At 38.3% G+C, this 13,862-nt stretch overlaps 1 protein-coding gene across 1 annotated transcript; it reads left to right on the top strand.

The window, feature by feature from the left end:
* Window positions 1-3,435: 3,435 nt before the first annotated feature.
* Window positions 3,436-4,678, top strand: LOC116205396 (protein SRG1-like). Its single transcript, XM_031537997.1, is given in 5 exon segments — window positions 3,436-3,686; window positions 3,852-3,931; window positions 3,934-4,145; window positions 4,363-4,547; window positions 4,549-4,678. Coding segments are annotated over 5 exon segments (765 nt in total). The 5' UTR covers window positions 3,436-3,453; the 3' UTR covers window positions 4,604-4,678.
* Window positions 4,679-13,862: the final 9,184 nt, after the last annotated feature.

Below are 13,862 nucleotides of genomic sequence, written 5' to 3' on the forward strand. Positions count from 1 at the left end.
TAACCTCTTTTTCATGATTTTCGATTAAATTAACGATTTGAGAAATGTTGCAGCCTTTTTGTAAAAGTTACGAAACTTCATGGCCTATTTCAGTTTTACTTCCATTTCCTTAGACGTTAGATTTCCCCATGTATTATTTCTATAAGCAAATATCATGTATATTTATTGTTATTGACATTTTTTTAAGTGAATTTATTGACATTATTCGAATGTACTGGCCGGGAGAGAGAGATTTTTGGATACCCATCCTTTTTACTTAGGCTCCCAATACCCATTCTTTTTTTTTTTTACGATTTAGTAATCACTTTCATTTATGAAGCAAGAAGAACTTCCTCATGCTGCCTTTTGTTCGTTATTAGTTTATTTAATGCTCTAAAATAGTTTTTTCCTCTTTTATATAGGTTAAATTACTAAAAAAGATTATTTACCCAAAAACTATTACAAATTTATCATCATCGTCATAGTCATCATTACTATTATTATTATTATTATTATTATTATTATTATTATTATTACCATTACTATTACTATTCCTACTATTATAAAAGCATGGAGCTATACAAAGTGTTTCTTGATTTTTCTTATTTCCAATTTTACCATTCTAATGAATCTAAACATATGTCAACTTTATACTCCACTCATTCGATAAATTTAGCCACTTTTACATATTCAGTGTATCCAGACAAATTTAATTCATTCATGTATCCAGGTCTAGCCACGTAGAGACACGATCCTCACTTTCATCTATTACTTTCATATAAGTATGGAGCTGGACAAAGTGTTTTTCGATTTTTCTTAATTCTAACTTTAGCCTTTCAATAAATCTTGATATATTTCAATTTTATATTGATTTGATTAATCTAGCCAATTTAACACGTTCAATGTATCTCTAGACAAAATTTAATTCATGTATCCAAGTCTAGCCACATAGGGACATGATTCTTCACTTCACCTGAAGTGACCAAATGTGGTCTTTCTTTCTTTCTTTTTTTATGTAAACTGGGTGTTGAAGTCCAAAACTAAACTAGATACATGCCCGAGTGTTGGTTTTAAAAATTATTTATTTATGTAATTTTTTATTATTTTTAGAGAACTTTTAATGCATCCGTCAATTGAGAAACTTTTCATTCTAAAACTTTTAATACTTATTTGCCATTTCTAATATGGCATTAAATGTTACAATTTTATCAAGGACAGTAAGAAAAAACGATAAAAATTAAATTGGAGAATTACCGAAATGGAATTTTCGTTTAGTTCACGGTATTTTTGATAATTTTCATGTGTTTAAAAGAGCCTATAGAAGAAGAACAAAATTGAAATGATAGAAAGAACTAAACTTGATTTGTATGAGATTATCATTGTAAATAGAACATTGCAGAAAACTAATATTCCAGAAAAAGATACGACATATACATGCTATGAATAAAAAATTGTAATATAAATATTTATTATTTAATATGAATTTAAACTATGCAAGAGCATCTCGACCCGAAAGAAACCGGTCGAGGTAAGGTGTAGGGAGAAATACGAGTAGAAAGAAAAGTGTAGAAAGTGAATTTTTCATTGTTCTATTTATAGGATATGTAGTACATTGAATTTAGGAAAGCATTTCACATTTCGAGAAAAAAAATTTGGTCGTTGAGAAAATTTTTAACTTTTCAAAGAGTATCTTTAATTATATTCATCAGTGCAAATAATGACGTTTAAACTCATTAAGTTAAAAATCATGGAATGTTTCCTTATTCTTCTATGAGTTATCGATGTAAATCATCATGAACTTTCCTTAGTTATTCAAATCTAGCATAATTTTTTATACAGAAATATAATAACAATTGTTTTAGTCTCAAATATGTTGTTCTTCGATTATCACGGGACATGTCAATGGATTGGTGATATGGCACCCATGAAAAATTAAAAGTAAAATGAATTGCATAAATCCAAACAAAAGAAAATTTTATAAAATTCAAGAAAGAAATAAAATTAAATTTAGGAAAATAAAATAAATAAACTACAAAGAACTAGTAAAATAAATTCCGAATAAAAATTATTATTATTCTGAATATTTTCAAAGAGAGAGAAAATTTAAAAATAAAGTTCGAACATAAAATAAAATCAAAATAACTTTTAAAATTCAACAACATTCAAAATTTAATTACTTAAGAGAAATGTAAAAACAAATTAGCGAAAAAAAGTAGGATTAGTTTAAAGAGATTCTTAATTTGCATCTTGTGGGTAGAGATGATTGCCCCACGGACATCCGATCGATGACGATCTTCAAATGCCTAATGAGTTTTGTTGAGCCGTCTCAATTTTCATTTGTGTCGAATATTGACATAACACATCATCATGGGTGATGGCCTAGTAGTTCTAATCTCACTTCCATGTGGTTTGGAGACCCCAGGTCTTGAGTTAGAATCCCCCAAGAATATATGCTAGGGTGGGCTCTTTAACTTAGGTTTGGGGTCATCTCCAACTTCTATGAACTATACTAGGCCATTGGTGGTGCTACGCTGACAGGACCAGGTTGTTCAGTTCGTCTGAGGTGTTCGCAGTTGAACACGAGAGCCCGAATATTGCATAGTGAGAAATAATATATTGCCATCACTCTTGCTGACCATTTTACTCAAACAAAACAAAACAAAAAAAGAATACTGGCATAACACATGCTCAGTCTAGTGCTCCTTGTGTGGCTACATGTCGTTTTTTACCTTGAATAGAGATGCATTTTGATTTTTCTGAGGCCCAGCTATCTTGAAAAGGCGTCGATTGACGGGGAATCTGGTCCAATGAGGTCGTAGTTCATCTTGAAATGGCTTAATCTAATCTCTTGTAAGCTATTAGAGGAGGTTCTTCTTATTTACAGCAGAAGATCTTACTGATACTTTCTCGGTGTTGTCCATTGAGCCCTCTAGGCCATCATATCAGCACTGACTCTCATCTTTTCATTGTTGATCTGACGATCTAAAGAGTTCTAAAGACTGGCTAAGAGAGATATATATCGATGGGAGCATTTTCCATGAAAATTACCCCCCAAACATAAAAGTAAGACCAACAATTCCCAAATCATCTCCCTCGATTGCTTCATCTAATGAAGCATCACTCCTGGAAGAAGAATCTTCCACGATAAAGCCCCGATACTTGGCACAACTGATCAAAAGTTCTGGTACACTGGTCATGTCATGAGAAACGGCCCTGCGCGGGGGATGACCTCGTTCTAGATCTAATATAGATGCTCAATAAATGTGGGGACTAATCCGGGGAAGCCCAAACACTTCTTGTTATTCAAAGAATGCGGGAAGCTTCAGATGCGACATCAGTGTTCTCGATTCCAGTGAAAATAGCATGGCTCAAAGACCACACGTAAAGCTATGTTCTCAGTTCTAGTGAAAATTCAACATTTTAGTGAGCACTGAAGGATTGGTTGTTAATTTGTTTCAGCTGATTAATCACGGTATGAGCGATTCGCCGCTGGAGGACATGAAGTCAGGGATCCTGGAGTTCTTCAACCTCCCAATGGATGAGAAGAAGAAGTTTTGGCAGGTTCCAGGAATATTAGAAGGCTTTGGACAGGCGTTCGTGGTGTCTGAGCAGCAGAAGCTCGAGTGGGCAGATGCCTTCTACATGATAACTCTCCCGACCTACCTCCGGAAGCCCCACCTGTTCCCTAAGCTTCCTCAACCATTCAGGTCCCTCTTATCTCTCCCCCTCAAGTTATTCAACTTAGAGAAATAGCAATTCAAACCCAACGTCTTCAGATCTCGGAGCAGATTACGGAAGATTCCTCAACACAATAACAAGCATAAACCTCGATTTCCTAGTCAGAATTTTCATTAGTTTTCTTTGGAATGCAGGGATACTTTGGAAACCTACTCAGCAGAGACGAAGAATCTGGCAGTGAGGATCCTTAACCTGATGGCAAAAGCTCTAGGAATGGAGGGTGGCAGGGAATGAGAATGAACTATTACCCTCCGTGTCCACAGCCTGAGCTCGTGATGGGGCTCAACCCGCATTCTGATGCTGGTGCGCTCACCCTGCTCCTCCAGGTCAATGAAATCGAAGGACTCCAAATCAGGAAAGACGGGATGTGGGTTCCCGTCAAACCCCTGCCTAATGCCTTTGTGGTCAACATTGGAGATACTATGGAGGTAAAAACGAATCCTTCCACGGAAATTCACCTGAATTGCCATAAGGATATGATATGCTTACCCTTACAACAAGTGGCCATGCATTCTATCCTAGCAAAGAACTGTAATATACGAATGCCGGAGCAGACTTTCTTAGTTCAGTGTCAAAGCAAAGCAAATATTTTGCTTTCAAATGATAATTTTCTTACTTGTGAAGTGCTTTTCGATATTTTGGCAGATGGTCAGCAATGGAATTTACCTCAGCATAGAGCACCGAGGGACTGTCAATGCCCTGAAAGAGAGGATCTCCATGGCGACCTTCTATAGCCCAAACATGGATGCTGAAATCGGTCCTGCCCCAAGCCTTGTAACTCCAGAATCTCCTGCCCTGTTTAGAAGAATCAGTGTAGTAGAGCATTTGAAGGGATTTCTCAGGCGAACTGCGTGGAAAAGCATATCTTGATACCATGAGGATTTAAAGATGAAGAAGCCCGCAAGATGTGGAAGCAGATTAGTAGTTCATAAAGTTTCTACACAAATAATAATAATAACAATGAAACTCAATAACGAAATATGCTTGGATATCTGTACAATGCACTGGTCCCTGTAATGAATCATAAAGTTTTCTGCTTCACAATTCATTGTTTGTCAACACAAGATAGCGTTGGTGTTGAAGCTACACCAGTTGAAGTGCATCAGAGCTGCTGCAAGTTCTGCTTTGTTGTTTTGTTCTGTCGGTCATGCAGTTATCTGTTTTCTTAGTCTGCTATTTTTAAGGAATCAGTTAGCATATCTTTTAGGAGTTTGTTTTTTGCACATTAAGGGCAGTTCTGGTCCTGTTCTGTTATGTTTTCTTTGGTGTGTTTGGCGTATGTAACAGAGGTCTTTCCAATTAATGAAGAAGTAGACAGTTTTCCCTTCCATCTCAATCAACACTCTCTCTTTCTCTTCTAAATTGAGTTTTTGTTGGTTTACTGTGAGAATTGAATTAAGAGAGTTCTTTTGTTGATTGTGAAAAGCACTGACAGTGCTAAGTACAAGAGACTTAACAGTGGTATCATAGCTGCAATTGATCTTAAGGGGCTGTGAGTTGCTTAGTTGAGAGTCTTTGCATATAGTGAAGGCCAGAAGGAGGTGGAATCAGGACCAAGCAGCTTCCCTAGTATGGCGCCACCTGTGTTTGATGGAGAAAATTATCAAGCATGGGCAGTGAAGATGGCTGCTTACAGGGAAGGGTGCGATTTATGGGAAGCAGTGGAGAATGACTATGAGGTGACTCCACTTCCTGAGAACCCGACCATGAACCAGATCAAATATCACAAAGAGAGGACAACCAGGAAAGCCAAGGCCAAGTCCTGTCTGTTTGTAGCTGTCTCTCCAACAATCTTCACAAGGATAATGAGGTATGGATCGGCTAAAGCAATCTGGGATTTTCTTAAGTCTGAATATGAAGGAGATGAGAGGGTGAGAGGAATGAAAGTGTTGAACCTCTTGAGAGAGTTTGAAAGGCAGCAAATGGATGATGCAGAAACTGTAAAGGAGTATGCAAATAGGCTGATTGAGATTGTTGATAAGATAAAGGTGCTTGGGACAGACATAAAGAATGATAGAATTGTGCAGAAATTATTGGTTTCTCTGCTTGAGAAGTTTGAGGCTACTATAGCTTCTCTAGAGAACACAAAAGATCTATCAAAAATAAAACTAGCAGAACTGCTCAGTGCATTGCAGGCACAAGAGCAAACAAGGATGATAAGGAGAGGAGAGCTAGCATTGCAGGCCAAGTTGCAATTGAATGTTGCAAGCAAAGGGAAGAAATAGAACCAACGAAAAGGAGGTGGTGAAGGCTTCAAGTCAATAGCAAGATCAGAAGGCTCTAGTTCTCAAGATCAAAGTACAAAGGGAAAGCAGGTCACTTGCAAGCACTATGGGAAAACCAATCATCCCCACTACAGATGCTGGAGAAGGCCAGATGTAAAATGTAGAAAATGTCATGAAATGGGTCATATTGACAGGTTCTGCAAGGAGAAGAGCACATAGCAACAAAATGAAGCTCAAGCAGCACAGGAAGTTGAGCACTTATGACGCAGCGTACATGCGAGTAACCTATCACAGATCCGTTGATTCGCGCACGAATACCGGAACTATGACCTTCTACTACCTGTTGATTCTATGAATACTAGGAAATAAGCATCAAACTCGAATCGACTCCGAAATTGGACAAAGAGCACGAAAGCTCTAAACTTTATTGATAAATCCGAATTAACTGTTTCAGCCCTAGGGCTTACAAAGCTTAAATAGGGATTAAGAAAACCTAAATTGCATGAAAAGATTGCAAAAACACCCAAATAACTATAAAATACCTGTTTGAGGCCCTAAACGATGGAATTTGCCTTAAATATCGAAAAATCACTGCAAAGCGATGAGTTTTGCTCTGGAGGTTGTTTCCTTCGAAATAGGGTCGTCAAAACCTAATTTTCTCCAGGTACCGACTTGCCAGGTCTTCTGCCGCATCAACTTATTTGTTTCATCCTGCTATGCCTCAAGTACTGCAGGGAGTGGTTGGCTCATGGATAGTGGTTGCACAAACGACATGACCAGTGACAGAAGCATGTTCCAGGAGTTTGATGGCTCATTTTCTACAAAGGCGAGGATTGGCAATGGAGACTGCATTGCTGTGAAGGGAAGAGGAACTGTGGTGATTGAAGATTATACAGGTGCCAAGCTTATTACTGGTGTGCTCTATGTGCCTGAGATAGATCAAAACTTGTTAAGCATTGGTCAACTAGTTGAGAAAGGGTACAAGGTGATGTTTGAAGGAAAGGGGTGTTTGATCTCTAATGCAAGTGGCCAGGAGCTGTTTAGGATACCTAAATAGGATAAATGTTTCTCTTTCAATCCTTTAGAAGAGAAGCAAGTTGCCTATAAGACACAAACTGAAGCCGTAGAGATTTGGCACAAAAGGCTAGGGCACTATCACAGTAAGGCCCTGGTGTACATGCAGAAGAATGAGATGGTTGAGGGCCTGCCAGGCATGGAGGAAAAAGACTCCACCTGTAAAATTTGTTTGCTCGGTAAGCAGAGAAGAATTCCAATCGAGGGAACAAGCTAGAGAGCTACTGAGAAGCTTGAACTGGTGCACTCAGACCTGTATGGTCCCATGTCAGATGCCTCTCTAAATGGAAGCAGGTACTTTATAACTTTCATTGATGACTTCACCAGAATGTGTTAGATTTATTTTCTAAAAACTAAGTCAGAAGTTGCTGAGGTGTTTATGAAGTTCAAGTGCTGGATTGAGAATCAATGTGGTAACAGGATCAAGGTACTCATGTCAGATAATGGTACTGAGTACACTTCAAACAAGTTTAAGTGCCTTTGTGATGAAGCAGGCATAGAATGTCAGTTTACTGCCCCATATTCTCCACAGCAAAACGGAGTAAGTGAGAGAAAAAATAGAACTATAGTGGAAATGGCAAGGTGTCTTATGCAGGAGAAGGACATGCCACTAAAGTTCTAGGCAGAGGCAGCAAATACTGCTGTCTTTTTGCTCAATAGACTCCCTACAAAAGCTTTGGAGAAGAAGACACCCTTTGAGGCTTGGCACGAGGTGAAGCCATCAGTGAAGAATTTAAAGGTATTTGGTTGTGTATGCTACACACATGTACCTCAGGAAAAGAGAAGGAAACTAGATCAGAAGTCTGAGTCTGGTGTGTTTGTTGGGTATAGCCTGCAGTCTAAGGCCCATAGAGTATTTCAACCTCAAACTGAGAAGGTGATAATTAGCAAAGATGCCACCTTCTTGGAAGAGGAGAAGTGGAATTGGAAAGAATGCAGTAAGGGTGAGAAGGGTGTGACTCAACAGTGCTGGTCACCACAACTGTCAAGTGAGGAAATGGTAGAGATAGAAGACTCTATTGATGATTATCCAGTAAGGGGCACTAGACCATTATCTGAGATATATGAGAGGTGTAATGTTGCAGTGCTCGAGCCATCATGTTTTGAAGATGCAAAGACAGATCAGAAGTGGATGGTTACAATGAAGGAAGAGCTAAGTATGATAGAAAAGAATCAGACCTGGGAGCTGGTTGATAGTCCTCAGGACAGGAAGGTCATAGGAGTGAAATGGATGTACAGGACCAAATTAAATTCTGATGGTTATGTCAACAAGTACAAAGTTAGGCTTGTGATAAAGGACTATGCACATGTTTAGGGCGTAGATTACTCAGAGACCTTTGCTCCCGTGGCCAGACTTGACACAATCAGATTATTACTTGTAGTTGCAGCAGAGAAGAGCTGGAAAGTATACCAGGTGGATGTTAAGTCTGCATTCCTTAATGGTGTGCTTGAAGAAGAAATTTATGTTGAGCAACCTAAAGGGTTTTGGGTCAGGAATCAGGAAGACAAAGTGTACAAGTTGAAGAAGGCACTATATGGTTTGAAGCAAGCTCCTAGAGCCCGGTATAGCAAGATGGACGAGTACCTGAGGAATTTGGGTTTTCAAAGAAGTTTGAGTGAGTTTACTCTATATGTGAAGAAGGCTTGCAGCAGTGAAATTGTGATCTCTTTGTATGTGGATGATTTACTTGTGACAGGAAATGATGAAGATCTAATCAAAAAGCTGAAGCAAGATCTAATGAAGGTCTTTGAAATGACAGACCTTGGAGAAATGGCCTATTTTCTGGGCATGGAGATAAAGCAAACTCAGTTGGGAATTTTCATCTGTCAAAGAAGGTATCTGAATGAGGTTTTAAAGAGATTTAATATGGAGGAGTGCAGAAGTGTGAAGACTCCTATGTGTTACAAAGAAAAGTTGCAAAAGGAGATGGAACAGAACCAACTAATGAAACACATATAGGAGTTTGTTTAGCTGTCTCATGTACCTAATAGCAACCAGACTAGATATTCTGTATGTGGTAAGTGTTCTATCAAGATTCTTGAACTGTGCAAAAGAATCTCACATGATTGCTGCAAAGAGGGTCCTAAGGTATCTGAAGGGGACATCTTGTCATGGAGTTAAGTTCACAAAGAGTAAGGAGTTGAAGTTGTCTGGTTTTTCAAACAGTGACTAGGCAGGAAGTGCAGATGACATGAAGAGCACTTCTGGTTACTGTTTCAGTCTCGGTTCAGCATGTTTTTCCTGGTGTTTAAAGAAGCAGGAAACAGTTACTCAATCTACTACTGAAGCTGAGTTCATAGCAACAACATCAGCAGCCAACTAAGCACTTTGGCTAAGGAAGTTGATGCAGGATCTGCACTTAAGCTTAAAGGAAGGAACTGAGGTGTACATGGACAATCAAGCTACTTTAGCTATCTCTCATAATCCTGTTTTTCATGGAAGGACTAAGCATTTTAAGGTTTTCTTAGAGAAGTGCAACAAAGTGGTGAAGTGAAGCTTGTGTACTGCAGAACTGATGAGCAACTTGCAGACATCTTTACTAAGTCCTTTCGTGTTGAAAGATTTCAGTTTTTAAGGGAGAAGCCTGGTGTGAGCAGCAGCTCCTGATCCAAGGAGGAGTGTTGAGAGCTACAACAGTTGAAGTGCATCAGAGCTACTGCAAGTTCTGCTGTGTCGTTTTGTTCTGTCAGTCATGCATTATATGTTTTCTTAGTCTGCTATTTTTAAGGAATTAGTTAGCATATTTTTTAGGAGTTTATTTTTTGCATGTTAAGTGCAGTTCTGGTCTTGTTCTGTTAGGTTTTTTTTTGGTGTCTTTGGCATATGTAATAAAGGTCTTTCCAATTAATGAAGAAGTAGACAGTTCTCCCTTCCATCTCAATCAACACTCTCTCTTTCTCTTCTAAATTGAGTTTTTGCTGGTTTACTGTGAGGATTGAATTAAGAGAGTTCTTTTGTTCATTGTGAAAAGCACTGACAGTGCTAAGTACAAGAGACTTAACAGTTGGTCAGCAAAACTCCTAATCGGTGGACCTAAATATAACGAAGTTAGCAACATCTGTCTGATAAGCCTTCAGTGAAAAACTTACCTCAGGCCTAGCCATTAGCAGGCGTTTACGGGAGATTTGTGAGGAGCTAGAGTCCGCACATTTATTGGAACTAGTAGCTAGGCTTATTACCAGTCCAGGAGAACAATAAAAAGAACATCTTGCTGAACCACGACATAAATTCCAGAGCACTTCCAACTGTTATTGTGATGATAGAGAACCTAAATCATGAGGTCACATACCATAAGCTTAGGATCTATAACTAAATCATATGCAGGATCGACTGTTAATTCAGGGTTATCTAGAATCCACAGGTCGCTCCAGACAAGAATCTTGAACCATTACCTATTTGATGATATGGGCCCACCTTAAGAGTTGGACGACACCATTGAAGACCTCTCCAAATGGAAGAGCAGCTTCCTCTTCCTGGAGATCTGTTATGCTGCTAGAAAAATTGCCATATTTTGCGTTCGTTGGACAAAAGATGTTTTTATCGGTTGTTGAAGCCAATGCTGCTTTTGATTTAATGGCCTTTGTTAGCATATTCCGATTTGTAAACCGAGACCTCCACATTCTTCTGGCTGACACAAAGAGGACTCGCTCTTTGGAGCAAATTAATTTCCCAAAGTACTTGAGTTACCCAACCAAAAATGATGTGTGACATGGCCTATCTTGTTGCAAGTGAATTTGAAGAGTTGAAACAAACACATGGTCTAAGTGGCCGTGGGGACATAGCAGCAAATTTGGCCTTAATTTTGTCTATAAGGAAATGAAACGGTGAGTTAATAATTACTTGCCTTACAATGACTAAAATCCTGCTTGAAATACCTATTAAAACCGGATCTCAATATTGAGATATCGGGTACCACGATTGAGAAAGAAAAGTAAGTTCTATATAGGGAAAATGCTAGCATATATCACAGTTTGAAAATAATTTTTATAGTGCCTCATATTTTGAAAAAATTTCAAGATGCATCACGGAACTTTTTAAATTTTTCACCGTGCAACATTTCCGTCAACTGATGGACGGAAACATGACGTGGCACATTATTTGGACAAACGGTGCCAATGTGGCTGCGCTTACTCAGCATCTGGGTCTCACTCCCTTCTTTCCTTTGGCCCCAATTAAACTGTCTTAGGTTCAATTCCCCCAAATTTCAGTTCAATTCGCCCATTTCCCCCCAATTTCAGAGAAGAGGTAATCGGCGACAAATAGTTGCATGCTTCATTTGTCTTCTTCAGCTGGTATGGTACATTTCATTTCAATGCTTCGTTTGCATCTCCATTTCCCCTAATTTCAGTTGCAATCGATAAAGACAAGTGGTGATGGGTGATCCTAAGGTCGATACTTCGTTTGTCTTTCTCATCTAGTTTTGGAAAAAAGAAGTGGTTATCAGTGATTCTTTGCATTTTCTAAGGTTAATTTTGATCCCCTCTGTTGCTAGTTGTTGCATAGTACTGAGTATAATTGTTGTTAAAGAAATGGTTTCAAGTGGATCGATTGAGCTGAAGGAAGCTTCTCCAATATTGTCCACTGTGTCTCGAGGTGATAAGGAATGTCATCATGGAGTTAAAGCAGTAATGCTGACTTCATGGAGTGAGAAGAACCCAGGGAGAAAATTCCTGCAATGGAAATTTTGGAAGGTTTGTAACCATTGGTGATTTCTCCTAACCTCGATTATGTTGGATTTATGTATAATGTATCATGATATGATGATGAGTCTGTGAGTTTGGTTTAATGTAATGATGATGAGTTTGAGTTTGAGTTTGAGTTTGGTAGTTTTGCAGGATGATGATTGCAAATATTTTGAATGGTATGACAATGAGGACACAAAGCACACAAAGGATGTTATTAGGTGTTTGATTAAAGAGAAGGAAGGCCTTGCAAAAGAGCTAAAGCTGATAAAAGAAAAGAATGAGATTTTGCTTGTTAAGTTATCGACATTTGAGGATAAGTTGGAAGCATTGAAATTGAGAAATGACAATATGGAGAAAGAGATCATGGGAATGAGATTGCAACTCGAAGATGCAAAGTCAAATTGGAACAAAATTTGCTCGATGAAAGTTGTACATTTTGATCATGCTTATATGTATGATTGTATTGGTTTTGGTCTATGTCGGCATGAAAAGTGGAAAATCATTGTATTTGCTGTGAGAAAAGCAATGTTATGCTCTAGTGAAGATTGTATTGGTTTGGTTGTATTAGTTTGGTTTGGGTGTATCTTCCGCCTACGTTAGCAAGACAACTTTGTGTACTGATTTCTAATGTATAAATTGGTACTTTTTGTACCATTGTTCACTACTTTGTGTACTGATTTGTAATTGATAAATTGCTACTTTCTGTACCATTGGTCTGCTCCATTCCTCAAACAATACCATTGATAACATTGCAGAAACAAAACTATGCACATGTTTGGTCATTACGGATGACAATCATGAAAAAATGTCACTAAACCAAGGAAAAACCAACACAAATCTGCAGAAGCTATTCAATACTAATACACCAACAAAGACAGTCATGAAAAGATGGTGAAACCAAGCCACCAACTACTCCCATAAACTGTACAACAGAAAGTTACACAAAATAGCCTGAACCAAACCATCCACTTGTCCCATAAACTACACCAAGAACTTACACAAAATAGCCTAAACCAAACCATCCACTTGTCCTATAAACAACACCAAAAAGTTACACAAAATAACCTCACACAAACTGAAGCTAATTCTGCTTTTTTTGTTTTCACAGGTCATCCTTAGCAGAGGCTGACTCCAGTGCCTTTCTCCGTGCTCTGGTCATGGGTCTTCTAGGTTGTTGGACTTGTTGGTCTCTTCCTGTGATGACTTGGCCACTATACCAGCCGACATAAATAGTCTTGAATGGTTGCCCATGCACCTGATACACATTTATCTACACCATCATTATAGTTAAAAGACAACCAATCATGATTTTCTTTTTAAACAATACTTACATTGACATATGTCATTCCACTCTCTCCATGCAGTACTCCAACCCCTTTGTGAGCTAGGTTAAGTTCTTTAAATATATGCTGCTCAACAGTAGGTTGTTTTTCCCTTCAAACCTATAAAATAACTTGTAAAACTAGTAAACTTAAAATAGAAAGGAGTATAAGTTGAGAGGTGTTGCCCTTGCCAGTATCCTTGGAGGTCTCCAACCTTCAACAAAACCATGTCTGATATAGTTGTTGGGCTTCGATCCTGATAGGGGTTGAGATGATGATGATTGCTGCCCTGTTAGTGGTTGCACAACATGCTCCATCACCAGGTCCTCTTGCACAGATGGTTGTGAAGATTGAAGGTCAGTATTCATGTACTTTACTGTCATCACCTCAGGCTGACAAGGTTGAGATGGTGAGGAATCCATCGGTCTTGATGGTATCTCAGATAGTGATGATAGTTGCCCAGTAGATGGTATCTCAGCGTGCTTATTCATGGCCTCTTGTACAAAAAGCTCATCCATGGCCTTTTTCATTCTTTTCCTAGCTTGTTCATGACATGGTAGTAAGCATGACAAATTCATTCCATTAACTTACAAAATTTATAATATCAAAATTTACTTGGCCAGTTGATGATGATGCTATTTGCTTTAACCTGTATTCTTTGTCATGTGGGTCCTTAATCCTGGACTTCTTTAGTCTACTAGGAAGCTTCTTAACAATATGAGGAAATACAATATCAGATTGAACCATAATCCATTGATTTTTGTCATTCAATGGTTCAATAAGATGCTTGTATGCCTTTAAGTACACATGTTTCTTCAAAAATCCATTCACAAAGTGT

The sequence above is a fragment of the Punica granatum genome, chromosome 4 (assembly GCF_007655135.1).
Source record: "Punica granatum isolate Tunisia-2019 chromosome 4, ASM765513v2, whole genome shotgun sequence".
Taxonomy (NCBI): Eukaryota; Viridiplantae; Streptophyta; class Magnoliopsida; order Myrtales; family Lythraceae; genus Punica; species Punica granatum.